We start from the raw sequence: 23,816 nt of genomic DNA, 5'->3' as shown, positions 1-23,816 counted from the left end.
TAGGCTCCATGATTTGAGAGCAGCACATTTAAGTAGAAATGTGTGGCCTTAAACAAAGTAGAGTGAGATGGAAAAACATTCGAACATGCTGTTTGTTTCCAAACCTTTTAAATGTGTTGCAGCTTGAATGTTTCAGTTTCCTCTTTGCTAAAATCCCTGGTTCCCAAAGCTCATATTCATTGATCAATAACCAGCTTACTTTCAGAAATCTTTAAACAATATGAGGCCGTATAGAATAAAAAAGGTTAATAATGGGAGTGAAACTGAAACACTCATCTGACCTTTCTCTGATTGTTTACATGGAAATATGCAACTCAGACTGTTGCAAACCCTGAAATGCTGCAGATACGAACAAACACTCAACTCAGAGCTTATATAAACTGAATGACAGGCAATGCACATGCACACACACCTACACCCACACACACAAACACACCTCTTCATTCAAAGGGCAAAGCTTTCCATAGAAGGAGGGATTGTGTTGGATTGGATGGAAGGAGCAGGGAGGTGGAGGAGGTGGAGGGGAGCGAGCCGGTCAGTACTATGAGTCAGCACACACAAATACACACACACACACACACACACACACACACAGGTCATTGTGTTACCATAGAGACAGCACAGTTGGTCAGCGCAAAAGCAAAGGAGACACTGGCTGACTGTTAATGCAGAACGTAGACAGCGGCAGGGCTCGGTGAGGAGAGGGATATGTGACCTTATTAACCTTTGACCTCTTTACTCTTGGCTGCTAATAACTGTGCCTGAGTGATATTTGACCTTTGACCCAGGAAGGTTCAGCACCTGCTCAGCGTTGTTTTGATCTCAGTCCTTGCTGCAAGTTCAAAGTCCAAAGAGTGGATGTTGGCAGCTGCAAATTTAAAGCGGCAGACTCCTGCAGAATGCTCGATGTGTTCATCCAGAGCATTGTGGAGAGAAACTCTAGACTATTCCGTTTTTGTCACGATGCATTTGAAGTACCAAATAATTTCTAAATCTAGCCATTGAAATAAACTGAGAGCTGTATCCATATGTGACAATGTCATATTTGGCATTGTGCCATTGTTTCCTGCTCGGGCCTAAAATTAGGGAAATATTGGTGTAAAGATTTCAAGAGCTTTGCTGAACTTCAATTTTTTTCTTATTAATGACAAATACTTAAAATATATATATATATATATATATATATATATATATATATATATATATATATATATATATATATATATATAATATTTGTTTTGCCTAGAAGTGAAAATAAATTAAAATTACCCAATTGCATGTTATTTGTGTTTATAGCCTCTGAAATCAATCTATTGTTATATCACTGGATATAATAAATGAAGGCAGCAGTGATATAAAGAAGACTCATTTTTAGACTTGTTGGGAGGAATATTTCTAACTTCTATCAGTGACATTCAGCACTGCAACTCTGCCCTGATATTTCTCGGGCCATATTAGCAGACTAAATGTAAATCCTGGTTCACCTGATCAAAACTAATTTCTAAAATGGTTACTGATAATCTTAAATAAAAAGGTTGTCTGCTCATTTCTAGTGCATTTTCATTCTTAAATTAAACAAAGCCATGTTTACTGCTAAATAATACCAAGTTGCAGTAACTGCATTACATAATTCACTTTACAGAACGTACTGTTTTCTAAAAGATTGTTTCTGTAGGCCTATTTGTTAGCATTTATTCTGTAGTGTGAGAGAAAGATGGAAGGGAAAATGAAATACTGTACCTCTACCTGCAAAGATCCCACTGTTCCCGTTAACTCCACTCATTTCAACAACAAGAGAGCTCGACTTTAACATTTAAGCAACATGTTTATTGAAATAAATTTTCCTTTTAGCTGTATAAAACAGAACAAAAATGAAAAACACTGTACATTTATTTCCCCAGAGAAGAAACATACAAGAAAGGGCAGGTGTGTGATTGAACATAGCTGCTATGAGGCTGTGTGGCTTTGAATCTGACTAAAGTGAAGTGTGACGCCTGCGGGCTCAAGTATTAACAGGCTAAATATTAGCCCAGCAGGAGCGCTGTCAGGCTGCTAACACCAGCAGGAAACTCTGCTAAACCACCAAACAAGGGAACCCAACCTGAACGTCAGCTTCACATGTACTGAATGATGGAGATGAAACTGAATATGCAGATGTGTGTGTGTGTGTGTGTGACAGACAGTTGAGTCTTTGGTACAGGTGTTTAGATGGTGAGCACAAGTTCTTAAAAAGCAGGAGAACAATGAAATGCCCTAATTGAGCACACACACAATAATGTTGCAACATAAACAGCAGATGAAGAAGCACAAACAAACAAAATATTTGACATGTTGTTCACATATATGTACAGTATGAACATCACTACGACACCTTAATGTGATTGTCTCCATGGATTTCACAGTGCACCTGACATTTTTATTTTCACAGCCGCAAGTCCACCAACGTGAAGCAACGAAACAACCGACATGGCGTGAAAGCTCGTCACAATCACGCAGTTAATGGCCCCCCATTTCCACCCTCCATTTGTACATTAAATTGAATAGAGCAAGGCACTCTGGGTAAAAGAAGGCGAAAGTTGGAGACTGGAAAATTACCTGCCATTAATCTGTGCAAACAATTGACTTTTTAGCCCTGGTGATTGGGAACACGGCAAAATTAAAAGCCGTATTTCAGCTGACCTGACAGGAGGTGTAGAGGTTAAGAAATGGTTCTATTTAGTCTTAGTGTACCTTTTCCTTCATAGTGTAGTAGCTTTTTACAACCTCCTCTGCCTTCCCTTTCTTTTCCCCTTTCTTTCTTCACTGCTTGGCTCCCTGACCAAGCTGAAATTACCTTAAATTGGTCTGAATTGGATGGAAACACTCTAAAGTGCTGCTCAGCCAGTCTAGTTCCTGGCCAAAGAAAGCCAAGAAACAATAAAAATGGGTACAAAAAAAAACCGAACTTAGGAATTCACAGTCACTCTTTGTCACACTTCAACACGCTGATCCGGTCATAAAGAGCAGCTTTAAACCTTGAGTCAGCTCTTGAGGAAAAAAAAACACAGACTTAATGAGGATGTCAGTGTGAACCATTCAATGGCCGAACAAAGAACTCCAGATTCAAAACACTTGTGAATAATAAAAAAGGAGAAACTCATAATTTAACGCACTGTGAAAATGTAAAGCTAAACACAAATAAAACAAAATAAAAAAAATATACAGAAACTAAGGATAGACCCATATGGGGAGTTGCTACATAAATAGCAAAAGAATCCCATGTCTTGTATTGTAGAAAAGCTATAAAACTTCACTTTGTGAGATTCTTCTGTTGTAATTTTGCAAAATACTGCAACAATCCAACATTTAGATTTTTTGAATGATTTTGAAAAATGAACAAAACAAGAAACAATTCCAACATTCAAACGTATATTCTCAATCAGCAAGAGTTCGTTTTGGGGTTATGGTCAATAGATATCAGTCAAATAAAAGCTGATGCATACTGGTAAGCCCATATTTGGTCTATCCCTTCATGGTAATCCTTCATGGTATGAATATTGTGGGATCGGGGTGAAAACCAAAATCTGAACAGAACAGAAATAGTGGCAAAAAGAAACAAACAAACATAAAAGGCATTTGAAGGTGGGTGCTGTGCAGGGCAATCAGTGCAGCTTTGGTGGAAGAATGTTGGCTGTGCCAAATACTTTAAGTCCCAGCAAGACTACCACACCTGGTTGGTCCAATAGATGTCCCTGTGGTACATTGCCGTGTTTGCATAGTCTCCTACCTGTTTGTTGCTGTATTTGGGTGGATTGGCCTTGTAGCTGTAATCCGAATATTGGTCGGAACCAGTGGAGTTGTTGTCGCCTGTTCCCACAAAGGTGTTGGTGGCGGGGAGGTCTTGAACAGCCTGGTGCTTCTTGGAGGCAGAGGGTGACTGTGGCTGAAGCTGGATAGAGGGTAGAGGGGAGTTGGAGCGGTAGTGGCGGCCCAGATCTGGGCTTCCTGGCGGGTAGTTAAGGGGCAGATGGATTCTGGGACTGTCATTAACATTCTCGTTGATGAGGTTGAACTTGAGGCCTTTCTGCAGGCTGGCCTCCTCATCCTCCTCCAAGGGCTTTGCAGGTTTTGGTGCTTTCCCCTTCTTTGTCTTTTTGCCTTTGCCATTTTTGGGGCCCTGTTTTGGAGCATACAAGTCCTTACTCTCCTTCTTGCCAGCCTGGTAGCCACTCTTTGTGTCCTTCTGCAGCCGGTGTCTGATGACCACCACAGCTACAATGACCAAAATCACACCAGCAATACCTGCAAGACTGCCATACAGGATGTTGCTGCGCTGAGCCAGGGCATAGTTGGGATCTCCAGCAATGTCTCTGTCCAAAGGTGTGTAGAGGCTGTGTCCGACCAGTGCCTCAATGACAGAAACATTGGACTTGGTGTCATTCACAAAGACGTGGACCAGGGCAGTGGTGTGGCGAGGAGGTTTGCCTTTATCACTGACCTTCACCACCAGGCGATGTAGCCCATTGTGCTTGCCAGTGAATTCCTGTGCCAGTGTGATCTCCCCACTGGTGGGTGATATGTGAAACAGGCCGTATGGGTTGCCACCTGTGATGGTGTAGACCAGCTCAGCATTGGGTCCAGAGTCAATGTCCTCAGCCTCTACCACCTCTACACGGGTATCTGGTGGGGTGACATGTGTCAGATATGTATAGGAGGAGTTGGCCGGTTTGGTGACATAGGGGGCATTGTCATTTTCATCAAGGACGTTGATGGTCACACCCACATATGAGGAACGAGGTGGTTCACCAGCATCCACAGCCTTTAGGCGGAAGGTGTAAGTGCTCTCCTTCTCACGGTCAAAGGAGATGCTGGACAGAATGGTTCCTGTGCCGTTCTGGATAACAAACTTCCCATTGTCTGGTTCCACAAACAATGTCACTCGGGCGTTCTCACCTTTATCTGCATCAGTGACAGTTACTACACCAACAGGATTGAGGGGAGGCATGTTCTCAATGACAGAAAAGCTGTAGCCACTCAGCATAAACTTGGGATCATTGTCATTGCGATCCAGAACATTAATTACAACAGTAGCAGTGCCAGTTTTACTAGGAACACCTTTGTCTGCAGCTGCTACATAGAACTCATAACGATCTCTCTCCTCCCGATCCAACAGATTCTTGACACGAACTTCTCCGGTGTTTCTGTCAATCTCAAAGAGCCTGGTGGCTGAAGAGTCAACGATGCTATAGGCTAGCTCTGCGTTGGTGCCACTGTCTGCATCTGTTGCCACTACATCCAGCACCTTGTCCCCTGGCTGGTTGCCCTCTGCAAAGTCCACCTCAAGCATTGAAGGGGAAAAGGCTGGCGTGTTGTCATTCATGTCGGTGACTTGTACCTTAAGCGAGTTGGTACTTGACAGAGCTGGATTCCCAGAATCCACAGCGACTATTTCAATCCTGTAATCCTTAACACGTTCATAATCCAGGAGGGTAGTTGTCTGCAGGAAGTATTTCCTCTTCCGATCATTGGCTGACTCGCTTGCGGGTCGGAGCTGAAATGGGACATCACCAGCAACTACGCATGTCACCACTGCATTTTCCCCCTCATCACGGTCTGATACCTGGACTAACGCTACTGGTGTCCCAATAGGCATGTCCTCAGAGATGTTGGCCACACCGTTGTAGTGCGTCACCAAGCCAATACCACGGATCTCAATGGCTGGTGCGTTATCATTCTGATCTTTGACATTGATGGTCACCATGACCTTTGAGCTTTTGGAGTTGGGTCCACGATCTTTGGCCACCACAGAGAACTTGAGGAAGTTCTCTTCCTCTCGGTCCACCATGCCTTTAACGTAGATGATGCCAGTAGTGCGGTCAATGCGCAGAAGCCTCTGGACAGTCTCTGATGCCTGATGTAGACTGTAGTCAATTTCTCCATTGGTGCCTGAGTCTGCATCGTTGGCTCTGACCTACAACAACAAAAGACATTTACATTTACATTTTTTTGACAAACATTGTGTCACAAGAAGCACACATTTCCACAAATAAGTTGAGTTAAATTACTTTGTCAAAGTTTGGGTCGTTGTTGGTTACAATCTAAACTCTTATTTTAATTAAGTCAACTGTCAAAAGTCGAAACATGAAAAGAAAACACGTCTGACGTGAACATGGATTCCCATTTCTCTTCGCCTAGACGTTTCTGAACAGTGTTTGGCTTCTTTTAAGAAAATTACAAAATTAAGCAACAACCCTTGAATCTTTTAACACTGTGAAAACCTGAAGGTCTGTTTGAAGAAACAAAATTATAACTGCAAGTTAAAATATGATTTTTTATTTTACTGTTTTACTGTACAGATACATTGAATGCGTTGTTCATTGTGCACGTCTATGTATCTATAAATAAAATGTAAATATTTACATCTGAACCACTTTGTGTAGAACCCAATCCTTTAAAGCCAGGACACATTATCATTATAACCTCTGTTACATTTCAATTATTATTATATAGATTTTCTAACTTATGTACAAAGAGTCATGACCTAATGTTAATGCAACACTACAAAGCCCTTTGTGTTTTCCTCAGGGAGAAGAATTTTTCTGTTGTGTGTAAAACATAATAGACGATCAAAGCTGAGCACATCCACCCACACAACAGCGTCTAATGGCCGTGCAGTGGGTCATTGGCATCTAATGGGCAGATGAGTGAATGTTAATGTTCCTCTCATTATCAGAAAAGCTCCGGCTCCTCGGGGCCCATTAGGAGACCAGAGAGGACAGACCAACATCAGCCATGATGTGGCTTCATATGGTCAAACTTAAACAAATGAATGTAATTAGTCAGTTGTGAGGTAGAGGCAGTGGCCAGAATATCACTTAGGACTTTATCCTTACTACACCTTTCTATACATTTATTGTTTCAATACTATTCTAAATATATATTTTTTTAATTGGCTGCTGTTTGGAAATGTAGGTCTGTGTGTGGTTTCAAATGAACTAGTTGTCTCAGGTGCTGCTGGTTCAGCATTTCTTTAGCCTTCATCTGGGATTTACAATAATGTAATTAGGGTTTTTACATTTAAAGGCCATCTATTACTTTAAAGCAGAGCTGGATCTGAGCCAAGCTTGCACTCAGCAAAATAATCTCCTAAAATCCTCCAAATGCTGTGAAAGAAAAAAAAAAAAGAAATTTGCTAAAGGAGGTGAGATTTTTTGAGAATTGAGAGAAAGTAGAAAAAAGTAATGTTGTTAGACATCTAATGTACATCTGTTAGAAATTGTTGTGGTGATGCCAAGTTTCTAATGCTTTGAAAATAAATGGTTTGACATTTTTACATTTATGTACAGATCAACAAACTACATATAACAACATGAGCTGCATTCAGGTAGATGAGTTACCACTGGACAAAGTTAGTCTTCAGCCGCACCAATTATCAATCAAAAACATTTTTATTTATCAAATAGACAAAAAAATGATAAGCTGAAACTATATGATAGAGAATGCTTCAAGTCATTTTTTGTGATGTAATGCTAAACATTTGGTTCATGAAATTAGTAAAAAAAAACATCTTCTGGGATGTTGTTCTGGGATAATAACATGGGTTTGTAATATTGTACTTAGTGTAAACACCATATATCTTCAATGAAGAGCGAAAACTGGATAAAACAGAATGTGTGAATATCTGATTTTGTCAATGTGGGAAAATCTCAAATGAGCATTTAAATTAACATGTAAAAGTAGGGGGTTAGCAAACTGATTCAGGAGGGTTTTCATTGTAACTAGATTTATACTGCCACGTAATAATTATTTTTCCTGTCCTGATCAAACACTGTCACCTAGGGTTACGGTCGAAGCCACTGATCCAAGTCACAGAGGTTAAAGTTAAAGAAAGCATGAAAGTGAAATTATAATTTCTCCTGCTCATTGATTTCCTTTCCTCCAATGCTGCTTTAACCAGCAGACATCACCAAACAGTGGTGAATTATTGACAGCTTCTAAGAATTGTGTATTGAACAGTTGAGCTGCCGGAGCACAGTGCTGCAGTGATGAGGCCACGGCTGCGCTGGCTGCTCTCCAAGGCTGTGCTGTCCTGGCGTACAGCAAATATAAACACTGTTTATCTCTTCGTTAACAATTAACCAGCGAGCCCAACTGGTTGCATAAATGAAAAGATTTCATTCTCTCCATGTTTTAGCTGATTTACTACAGCAAACCTCTACTGTCTCCTCTCTTCCAACAATTTTTCAAATCAAACCATCAATCTTTAGACTTGTCTTTTCCTTCTACGAGGCTATTGGTTTTAGTTTATTCCTGAGACAATCAGCTTGCAGAGACTTGCAACTTATTGCAGAGAGAGATAATCAATAACAGTTAACATCCTGTCTGGTTTATTGTTGACTAAATTACCTTAGAATTACAAGGAAGCTCAGTGTGGACTCCTCAAGTCATTTATCCGCTTGTTTGATTAACCAGGTGGTTGTCATAGAAATATAACATTTTTATATTGTCTTTTTTTTTTAAATGCTATAAGCTATTAAAGATAATGACACATCTCTGTTCTCTGTTAATTTGAAAATGAGATAATCATAATGCAGGGACAACGTGGCAGGTAAGGAGAAGTGATGGAGTCATACAAAAAAAACAACATTTCCCAAATCTTAGATTATGGTTAAAGTAGCAGTTTTAATATTCTACTCAAGGATTTTTACATTTTTTCAGTGCACAAAAAGTGCAAGATACATTTTTGAATTAAAATGTGATGACATGTGTGGGTTAGGGATAGAGTTTATTGAAATCTGATCAAATTACACCCAAAATGTTTTGAATGTTAAATTCTTAATAAATAGTAAATCATTTCAATGACTTTAATAAATGTTTTAACCTAATGGTAAGAGACATTGGTACTTTTACTGAAACAACGTGACACCAGTGGATGCTGGAAGGTAGAAAATCGAACTAAAAACAGACAGCTTGATTTTGAAAGAATAAAAATGTAGGACTGTGCTGCTTTTAGTCTAAATGTAGAGATGTACATGTCTGTGCTGCCACTGGATCATTTAAGCAGGTCGGGGTCGTCAGTCAGTGCTGACCCACTGCCTCTAAAGCATCACTTATCAAACGCATGTTAAGTGAAATGCATTCTGCAGCTCTCTGAAATGCAATGAGGCACATCCACAGCAATAATACCAATAAGCCTCGTGGATAATCTCATGCCTGACTCAGATTAAGTCATGCACGGCTCTCTGGAAGCTTGGCTGGTTGCGCTGCAGTCATGGAGGGAAGGGAGCAGGGGAAAGCCGAGGATGAAAATGCTGCACAGACAAACTGGACCTTCCCTCTTTGCCCGCTGACGGCAACATCACGTATCGCTGTCTCGGCCAAGAGCTCAAAGGTGAAGTTGAATCAGTGGCTAATATGTGACTACACGCAGCGATCCCACGCCCTGCTTCACCTCCACTTCACCATCTGTCTGCACGGATAATTGAGCAGCATATTATGTGTAGTCACTGCCCCAAGTTGTCCTGCAGCTCTCCCTGTTATCACCAACAGGGCCAAAGGTTCGACTGCAGTGTTTGGCGGACAAGAAAATCTCTGGATCCAGACTGAACTGAATCCTGGTGTGAACATTATTGTCCACATGAAACTCAGCAGCCTGTTGTTTTATAGGTGAGGATTTACTATTTAAAATTATCCATGAACAATACGACCATGCAAACAAGGTGTCTGTAAGATGTCTGCTTTTCAGTGTTTAAGGGAGCATATGGCAAATTGATGTGGCAACGTTTTACTTAATTCTTGAATTAGTTTTCATCATTACTGTGACCTATGAAAATATAATTTTTTTATGGAGTAAGTCTAATTTAATCTAATGGCAATGAACTGTAAAATTGCAGGTCAGACACAATAATTACAGCAGCTAAACAAACTATACATATTCTGTGGAGGGTATAGGGCTTAATGGTAACTGCTGAAAATAACTTAACTTAACTTAATTTAATAATTTGATTCGACCCTCAGTCTCCCGCATGGATGGTGGCAATCTTACTATCACTATCCTCACTATCCAATCGCTCTTGTTCAAGTCCACATATGGACTGACAAAGTTGGAAAACAAACCTGATCATTAATAGTCAGCCATCTCTAACCAACTGACCCCCAAAGTTGTCAATAACAACTGGCTACTTTAACTTTTTAACTTTTTAGAAGCTGTACTGCCCAGTGTGGTGTCTGTAAATATTGAACCAGAAGTCAAATGCACACAGTAGACAAAGGTGCTTTTGGGACTCAAAGAGTTGAGTTCTAATCCATGGCCCTGTGACTCTAGAGGTATAACAATAAAAAGCCCTGACTTTTATCATTATGCTTGCAGATTCATAGTACCTGATTTTTTTCTCATTTTGGATGCAGCCAAAATAAAACCCTGTTACAAATGTTATCATATACATCTCTCCAGTCAGTCTCTCAATTACATTTAATTGTAGTATGAAATGGTGCTATGCAAATAATCAGTTGTGTGTGTGTGTGTGTGTGTACTGACCTGAAGTACAGAGTGTCCTAGCGGACTGTTCTCTGGTAGTTCAGCCTCATAGTGACTTCTCTCAAACTTGGGAGCATTGTCGTTCTGGTCGGTGACTGTGACCCGCAGCAGAGCACTGCTTGCCCTCGGAGGCTTTCCGCCATCCACCACCCGGATGGTCAAATCGTACGAGTCCTTCTTCTCGCGGTCCAGGTTGCCCATGACAACCAGCTGCGGCAGCTTCTCGTCCGTGTCCACCGCGACCTGCAGGGTGAAGAGCTGGTCGGCGTCTGGACCGGTGCTCAGTGAATACTCAGCCACACCGTTCGTGCCAGAGTCTCTGTCACTAGCCATGGGTATGGAGAAAAGAGCGCCAATAGGCGTGTTCTCTGGGATGGAGAGGGTGAGGATGGGTGAGGAGAACTGCGGGGTGTTGTCGTTGATGTCCAGCACTTCAATGCGGCCTTCAATCAGCCGCGGCCCCGAACCAATGCCCTTTACCATGTCGGTGATTGATACCTCGAACTCCAAGAAGCATTTGTCACCATCAAACAAGTTGCGGCAGTCTCTCAACGTCTCACGATCAATTGGGATCTCTGTGGTGTAGATATCGCCAGTCTTGCCGTCCACTCGCAGGTATGGTGAACCGACTTCCAGCTTGTACAGGTGACCAGTGTCGGGCAGGCCTTGATCCGCTGCCAGGCTGCCAATCTGCGTGTTGGGCGGCTGCTCCTCAGGAACCCGATATAGGATTTCGGTGGGTGCGGCGTTGCAGGAGACCAGCAGGATGACTGCCAGGAACAAGGCAACCTCCCACCTCAGTGCCGCCATGTCTCTGCCTAAAAGCACCACTCTGAAAGAGACAGACAGAAAAACATATTAGCAGGACTGCAGTCACTCATCCTCCATAAGGATCAAAACAGCACAAAAAGTCCACAGATTTGCCCTTCTCTCAAATTTATGCCAGTGTTGGATCTCTTCTCTCTGTCTTATTTGTCTCCTTGGGCCACTAAACATGTCCTATTTATTTATTTGCGAGACCTGAAGGTGAAGAGGTTTCAGCATCTGGACTGTAGTGTACAGAGAGCAGCTGAGCAGCACAGAGTGATGACTTCCTTCTGCTGCCAGTCGGCCGCCGTGACAGAAAGACAAACTGAGCTGTGCTGCAGGCGACACTCCACCAAAAATACTGAGAGGCAGCGAGAAGGAACAGGACGCCTGCACGTCTCAGCAATGCAGATTTAAGACTTTATAAGATCTTTTTATGCTGATTAGGAAAGAGAGTAAGATGTATTTCAACTTGTGTGGAAAGAACAATGGAACCATTTATGTATTTCTAGATGCAACCAACATACAGAATAGACTAAACCTATGCTGCTTTGCTATGTTGAATAGGAGAACCCTGTGTTGTGCCACTGAGTCAATAATAAAAAAAAGATTTTCTAAATCTTGATGCTTTGCATTTCAGAACTTAACCGTTTGTATGTAAGTGTCTAACATTACTCATTATTTCACTTTTATGATCAGACAATCTTGACATTTGGTCTCATTCTGTCTAAAGTCAGACAGGACCAGTACATTTCAAGCTCTCTCTCCAGAAAACCATTGTTTTCTATCAAGCTGATAAGCTCGACACTGTGACTGGATGGAATCTTTTTTCACCTGATGTTTATAGAGCCAGACTCTTTTAGATATAAACCCTTTCTTCTTTCTCCTCTGTCCCTCCACCTCTCCTTCTCTTTCGTCTCTCTCTTGGCAGTAATTCATCTTAGACACACACTGTGTGTTTTATGCTGTAGGAGTTTCTCAGCTCCGGGTGGCCAAGGTTAATCTGAAGCACTTTTTTTCTCAGTGTGTCCTTGATTTGAAGAGGAACACACACACACACACACACACACACACACACACAAAATGGACCAGCATACTGAGCAGGAAGCAGGAAGTCTCTATACTCTCCTCCTCCTCCTCATCCTCCGACACCGATGCACAGAGTTTACTGTGTACTACTGAACACTCTGTGTGTGTGTGTGAGTAAATGCTTGTATTTTCTGTCAGTTAGATCTCACACACAGTGAGGAAGAAAAGCCAGACCTTGTACACATTCATCCAATGACGTGAATCAACTATTTGAACTCTTCTAGCAACATAAAACCACAATAATAAAGGTATTTGACCACCAAGCAACCTTTTACACATTCATCTTGATACCAACAAAACTGTTCCACACGTTTCCACTGTTAAATCAGCACTAGAAATCAGTGAGTGCTCATGTTATCTGTCTGGAAGATGAAGCAAATGTCTTCTACAAAGCCTTTTCTTTCCAGTAACGAAGCCACACTTCTCAAATGTTACATATTGTCTTTACACAAGCAGCCGTGCAAGAACTCTGCCTAAAGAGAGACTCTGACTGGCTAAAACTAGAGTTACATGAGGAATAGATGATCAAAGATCAAACACTGGCACATTTACTGATGCTGTTAATGTCTGTGTTGATTCATGTGCAATGTCTCATTTAAATAAATCAATAAACAGATCAATTCTGTTTTGTAGTTAGTGTTGGCTGATTAGAACGGGGGTCCTGCAATTTTACATAAGTATAAATTGAACTTTGAGAGTGTGTAGTAACCATTAACCATTAAAAAAACGTGTGCACTGACACCTGCAAACAAACAGCCCCTAATCAGAAAATGCCTCTTTTGAACGCAGCCTGTTCACTGAGCTGTTTGCTATTGGTACAGTAACAGTAATAAACACTAAACGGCCCGAGGTTTGTGAACGGGCTGTTCACAAACCTCCATAAAGAAATGTTTTTTCTAGTTTGATGCAGAAGAACAGAATTAACCAGTTATCAAAAAGGATACTTACTACTTTCAGTAGCTCTTAAAATTTAATTTTTAAGAGCTATTTTATTTTAACAATAGATCTTTTCATCTTTTAGGAGAGACGTCAGAAAATAGTAAAAAAAGGTTAATGACATGTTTAAATACTCGGATATTCAGACACCGATCTACGGTAAACCTGAGGAGAGGAGAGAATCCCTGCAGCTGAGAAGCTGAAAGCAGCAAATATTTGACGTTGCTGTTGTCCAGCTGTTCCCCCAAAGTGTCGGCTGCTCTGCTCCCCGCGGTGACACACAAACACCTAATTACCTCAGTGCGACTGTGAATGAGTGTGTCTGTGCATGCGGGGGCGGGGGGGTGTTTACAAGTGTGAATGTGCATGTGAATACCTCTGTGTGTGTTTAACGGTGTAAAATATGTGTATGTGTGCCTGCGTTTCTTTTCTCACATTTTTCTCCGGAGTTGCCAAATAGCCCGACCTTTCACACATCACTGTGGAAACGGAGCTGAAACAATGCCGTTTACTGGCTGATGTCCAGTCTGCTAATGTGACCCTCAACTCGACAGTCTGTCTGCACTAAACTAGAACTAACAGAGTCAGATTGAATGTAACTGTGTGAGGGTGTGATGATAAATATACACGTTCTACATGCATACATCATATTTCTGTATTTACCTTTAAGTCAGTGTAGTGGCACAAACTATTTTAATGAACATGTATAATAATTGTTTGTCCTGCAGACATTAAAATGTTTACATACTAAATAGTGATGCTCTGTCTGCACTGTGTTGGCTGTAAACCTTCAGTGAAAGTGACGGTGACGGAGTTTTTCCAGAATACAGGTTTTTTTTTTTACAATATTTACATGACAACGTTCCTAACTGTTCCTTCCTGAAAGCAGGAGTTTGCTAAACGGTGACCTCATGTTTTGCCAGCAGGTAAATATAAAACAGGAAACCCAGCAAATGAGGAAGTGCTGCAGCTTTTTAGAATATTGTTGGCCTAAATAATGAAGCAAGGTAAAATATGCACAGTAAAACAGGCTCAGGTTAAGATAAATGAACTGTCCTCAGGTTCAGATGTTGAGATTCTCGAATCCTGGATTTCTATGAATATTTTGATATTGTTCTTCACATTTGAAACTGATAAAATCATCTTCTTTCTCCCTGCCTTACACACACTTACATATTCTTTATGATGTTTACCCTGAGAGAATTATTTAAATTTAGACTCTGTGTTTTTATGGCAGCATCATTCTGTCAAATATCAGATATCCTGGATCTCTTGTTCATCATTTTTGACATGTTTCCACACGATTCAGACATCTTTGATATCTTTAGAAACGGCTGCTCGAATTCAAATAGAAACACTGGGATTTCAGCAAAGTTTGGCTCCAGAGCTCGAGTTCATGAAAACAGATGTTAGTTAAAGAGATTTTAAAAAAGCCAAAGTTTCCAAAGCTTGGATTGTTAACTTTGATATTAGAGGTGAGTGTTTCAATACTAAAACCTTTATAGTATCTTAACAAAAACCCTTTTTATTTTATATGTTGCCTTAAACACGAGCAGCTGAAAATATGGTCTAAAATCAAAATCTGGTGCCGCCTGTTGACAGAAAATATAAGAAAAGATTCATCCCCATAGACATTTGATGCCAATTTTACTTGAAACTTGGTAAAATCTAATTTAACACATCACTGCAACACTGAAATTCACAACTTGCACAATTATACATGACTCAAATGTGGAAACCACTGCTGTCACTAACTTCCCGTAGCTCACAGCTCATATGTGAAATGTGAATTATGTGGCCTGTAATGTCGACGCTAACGTTTGGAATCACGGTGCTGATGAGTCGTGAGAATTCTGTGATCTAAACCTAATCTCAGGGTCACATGTCAAGAGAGCTGAGAGGAAAAAAAGTCTAAGTGCCGTGAATTCCTGTTTGTGCATCTGCATGAACTCTCATGTTAACATGTTTGTTCACATGTAGCTGTGTATGTGTGTGTCTTCATGTGCGTTGTCTCCTGGGGGGCGATCCCGGGTGAGCCAGAGATCGTCCGGCTTGTCTCTTTCCCACAGTCCAAAACTTTCTCACCAGCTATGTGGGTTTGTTAGTGTGTGTATGAGTGTGCGCATACGGCGGAGTGTGTCTGTTTGTGGACAGAGAGGCCGGGTCTTTGTGAGTGGATGTGTTCACATTACAATCACAATGAGGGGTTTCTGGGGACAGTAACATTTCCATGTATAAGGAGCCAGGCACTAACTGTTAGCCTGCTGGACTCCTGCTCACAGTCATTGTGTCTGCTGCTGAAACGACCGAGAGACAAAGACTCACTATAGAAACCGAGTAGAGAGAGTGGGTGTGTCCACACAGCAGCACTCAGCTGGATGCTCTGTTACCACCCACTGTGTGCTCACTATTGATATTCAGAGTGTGTCTGCATATTAATGTCCCACCTGCATCACAAAACTTAACTACTATACATTACATGACATGATGCTACATTACACTACATTAATCTGCCTCTGTACTCCACCATGATAAATATAATGCACTTTGTGTCTCGCTGTAGCTTCTTGTTTGTTTTTTGAAAGGCTTTTCTGAAATGTATGATGATATGCTGTGAGGGACTAAATGCTTGTTTTAAACTGACATTAAAACTATAACCAACCAATAAAAGAGACAAGTTCATAGGATGTAGTCCATCAACTGAGTTGGTCTATAAATGAACACCTGATGTGATTAACAGGTGTTTATTACTGTTCCAGGTCCAACACCAACACCAGTAGCTCTTAAAAGTCAGGATTCTGATTAGAACTGAGCAGGAAATCACATACCACCAGTAACTCAACTTCCCCGAACGACACTGGTACTAAAGCAAATGACTAAATGACTACGTACCATGATAAACTGTCTGTGACATGAATAAACCCTCTGTCATACAGACAGATATCCTACACGATCAACGGAGGCTTAAATAACTGTTCCTGGTTCATCCCGTTAATAAAATGAGCTAATCTAGTAAATCTAATATTACATTCATTAGTTTACAGCACTGTCAACAATACTCTAAAAAGACAAACATGTCAGAGAGACTCACTCCTCCGTACGAACGCTATAATTAATGTTGTTTGACAAATCTCAACGGTGCATACAACATCACCATGCTGAAAATCTACGCTGCAGAATACTGCTCCACTCTTCCTGAAAACTCCCAGTGAACTGTATGAAATAGCTTCTAACATAGAAACTGGACTACTGACCTTTGGATCGTTAGGGTAAGACCGAGCCTAGATTTAAAAGATCCCAGGACGTGAACGGCTGAACTTCTTGGTGCTTCTTGTTGAACCGTGCATCTGTAACTACAGTCAACTGTTTTCAACAATCCTGCTTCCCTGCCCGTCCCATCAAGTCGAACCGCCTTTATCTTCATAACAAGCAGCCCATTGGTTATTCTACACAAGCCCCGCCCCCTCCACACAATCACAGAAACACATATCTGTTATCTGATTTTCTTTCTTTACAGCATCGACAAATCAAACACATTCAAAACTCAACTCAGTTCTGATACCACATGGAGGAAGTTTAAAAAACAGCATTAAACATGTGGTCAAAGTTACAACATTGAAAACTATTTAATAGCACAATTCCAGACTTCAATCACATTTTAGACTATTTTCTTTATACAAAGTTTCGGTGCCGTTGATTGTGTTCAAAGGAATCTGCACCGAAACTTTGAAAGGGCTGGAACAGAAATGGAAAAACTCTAACCTGCATATTATATCCTTTATTCGATAACTCTACAGTAAAAGATATGCTGCATAACTGAAATGTTCCCAACAGTAAGTCAAAGATTAGTCAAATATTTCTCTTTTGTTATCCACAACCTCAGACGCAAGTGAGCCATTGGAAAAGTTTGATATTAAATCTAGAATGTGGAGAATCTGAGTTTCAGAGCATTAATAGTGCTGCTCGTCATTCTGCTACTGTTCGATTCATGTAATTAGTGAAACACTTTTTCTTAACAAACTCAATCCAGGAACCAAATGAAGGCATCTGTGTTTGAGGGAAGGTTGAATAAGCCCTGGTATCATTTTTAATTGCAGTAATGTGTTCTGTAATTACACTGGAACATTATCAGACCAATTACAAACCATTAAAATATGACGACTGTTCAGTTGAATCTGGCAACACCACGCTGGTGGCCGGGCTCCAAACTGGAAACCAGTATTGGAAGTTTCTTTGCAGGTGTGTGTTGTCATACTTGAATATGCAGGTGTGCATTCTTCATATAAACTACACTAACTTGAATCTCCAGTAGGAGACTGCCCTGAATTAAATATCACACACACACACACACACACACACACACGAACAAAATCAAAAGGTGCTTTGATGTTTTCAGATCTCGGAAGGGCAGGATGTTCATGGTGGAGGTGAGCTCAGCTCAGGACAGTCCAGTTCAGTGTGTGTGTGTGTGTGTGTGTGTGTGTGTGTGTGTGTGTGTGTGTGTGTGTGTGTGTGGTCCCCCCGCTCGGCAGCACAAAGGGGATTACTCTAATGACTCTATTCACTACTATTGTTTGTTCCAGATTATCGTACACACACACTCACTCACTCACATCCTCCCTATTCAGATGCAGCAGCCAACTGTTGCCAAAGCTTCACTGCCTCCTGACACCACCTGTGTGTGTGTGTGTGTGTGAATTTAAGGCTGGGGAATTCTTTATACGTCTGGTCCAACTACATCTGAAGGCTGCGATGAAAAGCTCTTTCAGCCTCTTTCAGACAAAGTCATTACAGAAAGTTCTGATTCTGTTCAAGTCATTTTTCCTTGAAGCACAACAACAGGTTCGTCCTCGTCCTCAGACTTCAGTCCAGTCCTGTGTCACATTTTAAGTCATCAGCCGAGATCAGAAACAAACACCATCAGGTCACAGATGAAGCTCTGAGCTGAACGTCGCAGTTTAAAACATCAGTGGCAGCATCTAAACCAAGAGCAGGAAAACTTCTCTAAATAAAGGTTCTTCCTGTGTTTGTTCCAAAAGTGGAACCGTCAGTTCTTCATTTAATTATTCTACACAATTTCTATTCTACAACAGCTTCGTAAACGTTTGAGAATTGTAACGATTAAACAATGAAGTGACTTGAAATTCATCTTTTCAGCACAAATAATTCCCAGTAATAAGACCAATGATTAGACACAACAGCTGTCTTCAGTCGTGACCTCATTCCAATAGATTTCAGTCCTAAACACACCTGTACATCCCCACACCGGTAGTATTGGTTGTGTCATAGTTTCTGGCGTCCACACCTTGTGTCAATAGCCTGTGTGCAGCACAGAGAGCGATCAGGTGTTCAGAGTTGACAATAAAAAGAATGTGACTCCACTGTGTGTCGCAAACACACCGAGTGCCTGAAGCGGCTCCACAGGATTACCACTTCACTGTCACACAGGACACGTTACATTAGTAGTCGCTGACTCACTGCTTGTAAGGGTTTGATGACTGGTTTTAGTGCGTTCTTGTGATGAACGTGTGGCCTTCTATTGACAGGATGTGCTGTACCTCTGATTCACATGCACGCACACACACACACTGATCCTCTGGCAGCGGCAGGAACAGGAGGGGATTATGGGAGTGGATGGCAGACACACAGCAGGTTGGTAGGACGTAAAGATCATTCATCATGAGACAACACTGTTTCAAACCTACTGCAACATATTTATTCCACACGTCGGACTACAACAGGCGCACGAGGACAAACTAAAACTAAAGATGTCTGCTAATGTGAAAAATCACTGCTGCTATCTCCACAGTGATGAATAGCGTGACAAAGCAAAACACAATTTCTAAATTGGTATTTATGTTTCACTTTGTTTCACTGCAGTCACCGAGATTTTTAGATTGGTTCAAAACCAACATCATATCTCTGAAATTCTTTCCTGAGCAAGGACACAGAGACAACTACAGAAGACTTTTAAAAACTCCGTCTGACGTTTATCTGTCTACAAAAGAAAAGAAAAGAAGTAAACTGAAAAGAAACACAACTCTACCACAGATTCCAGCCCTTTAAATGATTTATAGTTGAACATGTCAGGGCTGAAACTGTTGGTCCAATTATTATCAAATGTAATCATCTATTAATGCAGCGTATTCATTTTCCAAACATTCTGTTGGTGCATCATCTACAGTAAATATGCAGATCTGTGTTTTTGCATGAAGGTGTGAAATGGCACCCGGTGCCGAGAGTGTGAGAAGACCGTGAGTTTCAAGCCATCAAACTCGTTTAACCCCAATTTCTACAGACGGATCCAAAAAAATCAATACAGCAATATAACGTTGGCTCAGTGAAGGTGCTTTTAGTCCCGTTTATGGCAGGAAACGGTGACATCGGTCCCTCCGTCCTGCAGCAGAGTGTGTGCGCGTCTGCAGGAGCCACTTACATGAAATTAGCTGTGTGTGTTTAGGATTCCCTGAGGATAATCCTGATGATCCTGACGACCTGCTGAACCTGTTTCCACCATTTTATTGTTTTAATCAAAGCTACCAAAATGATGTCAGTTGCCTCGAGTGAATGACATCAGATATAATGGCTGTCAGAAACACGTTGAGTGGTGGGTGTTTGCCTGCTCTCATCTAGTCGCCCTAAGGGAAAAAATCTTGGATTAAAGAAATAGTAAAACCTCTTTTCTAGCACCACCATCAGGTCAAAGCTCCCACTTAAACACAGTAGCGTAGGCTGTGTACTGCGACAGCATCGTGCCCCTTGTTCCCCTGTGACTCTCTGCCTTATTATAGAAGAAAGAGAGTGCAGCACGTTTCCAGGCTGATCTGAACCTCTGTGACATGAATCCACAGTCAGTACTACTACACTGATTCCAGCTGAACAGGTGGCATGGTTACCTGACCTCTGGTTCTTTGGTAAAACCAAAAAAACAAAAGACTGAACAATGAATCTGCTTCCAGGACATTGTTCGTCCTCACAGAGTGAACGTTGAGATGAAAAGTCTCCGTTCTCCATTTGGGTTCCACGTAAAGTTCTGGACGTTTTGACTTCCTCACTCTTCAGAAAATGACTGATTTAAATCACGTCCTGATTTTGGTTTTAGTGGTTGAACTGAAACCAAATGTTTTTTTAAGGCTCGAGACCAAAGAGGTTTGGAGACACTGGTCTATGGTGATGTGACAGTTAAATAACCTGAAAACTGAAGGAACCTTTAAAATAGTTTAAATCTGAATTAATACTAATAATTAGTGGACAGTGGATCCTTTGTAACAAGATCCTAACACCTGAGTACCCCCCCACACCACGAGTCTGTTTTCTAATAATGTCTTTCTGTTTATTACCATGACTTTTCTGTTTCCATATTTTTGCTCCACCTGCTGTGAAAACTCTTAAATGTGAAGCGGGAACATCTCCTTTTTCTGCGGAGCAGTAATGTGAATGTGTGTGTGTGTGTGTGTGTGTGTGTGCATCCATTTCACACACCAAACCCATTTCCACTCTCCAGCTCCTCTTTTAATGACGGGCATTAGCGGAGCGCCGCGCTCAGATCCCCAATTTTTACGCAGAAATGTGCAGAACGGACTCCGTGCGACCTCCTCCTCCTCGTCTGTTCTTTCATCCCCTTCCTCTCCCCGCTGACTAATCCTCCACCTCCCACCCCTGTCACCCTCCCACAGAGCCGCGGATGACCGTGACGTTTGTTGTTGTCTGATCTGGTCAAATGTGGATGGATATGCTTTCAAATTAGAGGAGGCACAGAGAAATCCCGGAGCTCAGTATCAACCCTCAGACCTCTCCCCTCGACACCGCGGCGGCACAAGCTCGTGTGACAGCGGGGCCCGCAGTCCAACCTGGCCACAAATCTCCGAGAGAGTATCTCCACTTCAGCCACTGCTGCTGCAAAATAAATCTGAAGATATGTTACAGTGGAGAGCCAAAGTCCCACATACAGCAGGGGGAGAAACCTCTAGTGTGACCAGAAACCACAATCTAACGCTCAGAGGCTTTAACGAGCTTTTATGTATTTGTAAAACTGTTTTTATCACATTAATATCAGCTAAAGATCTTTAACTGGAGTCGAATCCATGAGTCAGATTTGCATTTATATCAAACCACATCTGACAAAGATGTGGAGGATTTCTGGAAGTGACCCCATGAATCCTGTTCACTGTGCGTCTGACAGGATCCCAGGTTTCAGTCAGTGTTCTCACCTGACACGTCTCACAAGAAATGACAAGAGCGAGATGACAGGGAAAGTAAGGAATGGGGTCAGAGGTCAAGTGTGGGAACAGAAACATGTGTGTCTCCTCCAAAAGCTCAGGAAACGTCCCCACAACGTTCACTAACGTAGGTTGAAAGCGACCCCAGCAAACAGCAGCGTTTACTGCTCCAGCTCACTCTGTCAGGGAGAGGCTGATGCAGTTTGCATGTAAATACCCAACTCCTCCACCCTCCCTCTCTCTATCGTGTAGAGCAGGTCAGACGCCCACTCTCTTTCTCTGCCTCCACCACGGCAGAAGAAAGGAGGAATGGCAAGTCCGCGACCGGTGAGACCGGACGGACCGGATTCCTGCCGCTGACGCACGGCTGCTTGCTCAGCACCGGTCTGTGTTCACATCACCTGCTCTCATCGTCCGCTTCCACACTTCACACTGAAACTCCACCTTTATGTGGACTTAAGCTCATAGTGCTTATTTCTGGGGTGGTTAGTGGGGGGTAAACATGAAGAGAGAGGGTGTTAAATGAGAAGCTACAGGTGCCCAGGAGGCCTCAGGTGATTTAACAGAGACTATCTGAAGACAGAGATCCGCTCCTCGCCTGTGTGACTGCTTCATGAGCAGATGAATGCTCCGTTATTTTGTTGCTTTAAGCTGCCCACAGTCCCTGTAGATCAGCACTAATATTACAGTGGGAAGACAAACCTCTGATTACAATGTCGAGCTTTTTACTGCATTTGATATCACCCTCTATACACAGAGTCCCTGCAGAACTCTTGCAGCTTCAGATGGAGCCGTCATAAAATCCTCCGACGATGATGCCCCTATATGCACTATATGCACCGTGCACGTATCCTACTGTACTCCCGTTCTGAATGCATTATACTGGATTACTGTAGTATGTCTGATTTCACAGAGGTTAGGAACCCAGCAGTGACCCACGGGAAGCGGTATTTTATTACTGACAGTCAGGGAGGTAATGTAGAGCACAGAGGGATCGATGCGGATCAATATCCGCGTAGAATGATATAGGTGGAAAATCTATCAGTAGAGATTAGAATATAAATATTCAATGGGTTTGATTTCCCAACAAGTGTTTTAAAAACTGCTTTTCAAACGTTGTGTCTTCACATCTCCACCCTGCATCTTATTTAATTAAGGCACAAGTGGTGATTCGGGCAAAATTGAAAAATAAAGTGAATCTACTGTTTCTGTTCGCGTGCGTAACGCGGCTCCTGCGGACCAGATGGGAAAGATCGAGGGAGAACATTTCGTGTGGACTCGTTGGGTTCTGTGGAGAGAACTTCCTACCTGGACCGGGTGAGAGCCGCGCGGTTCCCCAGCTCGGAGCGTTCCAGCCCGACTACAGGCTCGGCTCGTCCTCGGCTCCGAGTCGGTGCCGCTCCAGACCTCCGGGAAAAAACAAAAAACAAAAAAACAACAATCCACAACGACGAAAAATGAGCTTAAAACAAATCAAACAATCCAGCTGGACAGACAGGAGTAGTCATTCCTCCAATTCCTCTCACAATTTCTGTCCACTTTTTACTGTCGTGACCGGCGCTGCGCGTCAACCCGCGGTCCTTCCTCTCACCAGGGGAACGGCTGGAGCCTGGAGCCCAGCCCTGGGAAGACCCGTCCGGACAGGGGTCACTCACTCACTGCTACTCCGTGGCCAGCGTCACTATCGGGCGGTGTGCACCGACAGCGGCAGCAGCAGCATCCTCCGCTGATGGCGCGTTTGGGGAGGCAGCGGGGTGGAGGTGGTGTCAGCGGACGGAGCACCGGGACAGTGCAGCAAAAGATGGAAAAAACGCTTAAAAATCACCCAAGCTAGAAAGGCCAGGTCCGGGAGTTGCCAGTGTCAGTGGTCAGGTTAGTTTCCAGCCCGACGCGCGGTCGCAGCTCTGCCGCCTCAAACTCAGTCCGCCTCCCGGTCCAGCACGGAGCAGGACGCGCGGCTGTTCAGTGTGTGAGCAGAAAGTGGAGTGAATCCAGACGGCTGCGCTGGCGCTTCCCTCCCTCCCCTCTCTCTCTCCCCCTCCCTCTCTCTCTCTCTCTCCCTCTCTCTCGGTCTCCCTCTCGCCTCCTCCCCCCAGCCTCCCCCGTCCTCCCCCATACGGGCTCTATACACTATAGAGGAGGCGGAGCGAGCATCCACCCGACAAACTGTGGATTTCCCCCATTTTGTCTTATTTGGATGAATTATTTAGTGAAACAGGACTTTTCCTACCTGCCGCTGTCACCAGTCG

The 23,816-nt window shown here is 42.6% G+C and overlaps 1 protein-coding gene across 2 annotated transcripts; it reads right to left on the bottom strand.

Moving 5' to 3' along the window:
* Positions 1 to 1,800: 1,800 nt before the first annotated feature.
* On the bottom strand, positions 1,801 to 23,563 carry LOC113151217 (protocadherin-1-like). Of its 2 annotated transcripts, none has more exons than XM_026344126.1 (3): positions 22,876 to 23,563; positions 10,517 to 11,348; positions 1,801 to 5,950 (listed from the first exon to the last, which is right to left on the bottom strand). In XM_026344126.1, the coding sequence occupies exons 2-3, from the start codon at positions 11,324 to 11,326 to the stop codon at positions 3,701 to 3,703; spliced, it is 3,060 nt and encodes a 1,019-aa protein (XP_026199911.1). In that variant the 5' UTR covers positions 11,327 to 11,348; positions 22,876 to 23,563; the 3' UTR covers positions 1,801 to 3,700. The 2 variants fall into 2 exon arrangements, with proteins under 2 accessions (XP_026199911.1, XP_026199912.1); XM_026344127.1 differs by lacking the exon at positions 22,876 to 23,563 and adding an exon at positions 16,603 to 16,720.
* Between the last annotated feature and the right edge of the window lie 253 nt (positions 23,564 to 23,816).

Source organism: Anabas testudineus, chromosome 9 (assembly GCF_900324465.2).
Source record: "Anabas testudineus chromosome 9, fAnaTes1.2, whole genome shotgun sequence".
NCBI classification, from domain to species: domain Eukaryota; kingdom Metazoa; phylum Chordata; class Actinopteri; order Anabantiformes; family Anabantidae; genus Anabas; species Anabas testudineus.
The sequence above is the reverse complement of the archived record's forward strand: the minus strand, read 5'-3'. Positions and strand labels throughout refer to the sequence as shown.

Excerpts from the sequence above, each read along its gene's own strand:
- LOC113151217 (XM_026344126.1), bottom strand. The coding sequence starts at position 11,326 with ATGGCGGCACTGAGGTGGGAGGTTGCCTTGTTCCTGGCAGTCATCCTG. Across the intron at positions 5,951-10,516 it reads TAGGACACTCTGTACTTCAG|GTCAGAGCCAACGATGCAGA; the intron begins GTCAGTACACAC and ends TTGTTGTTGTAG.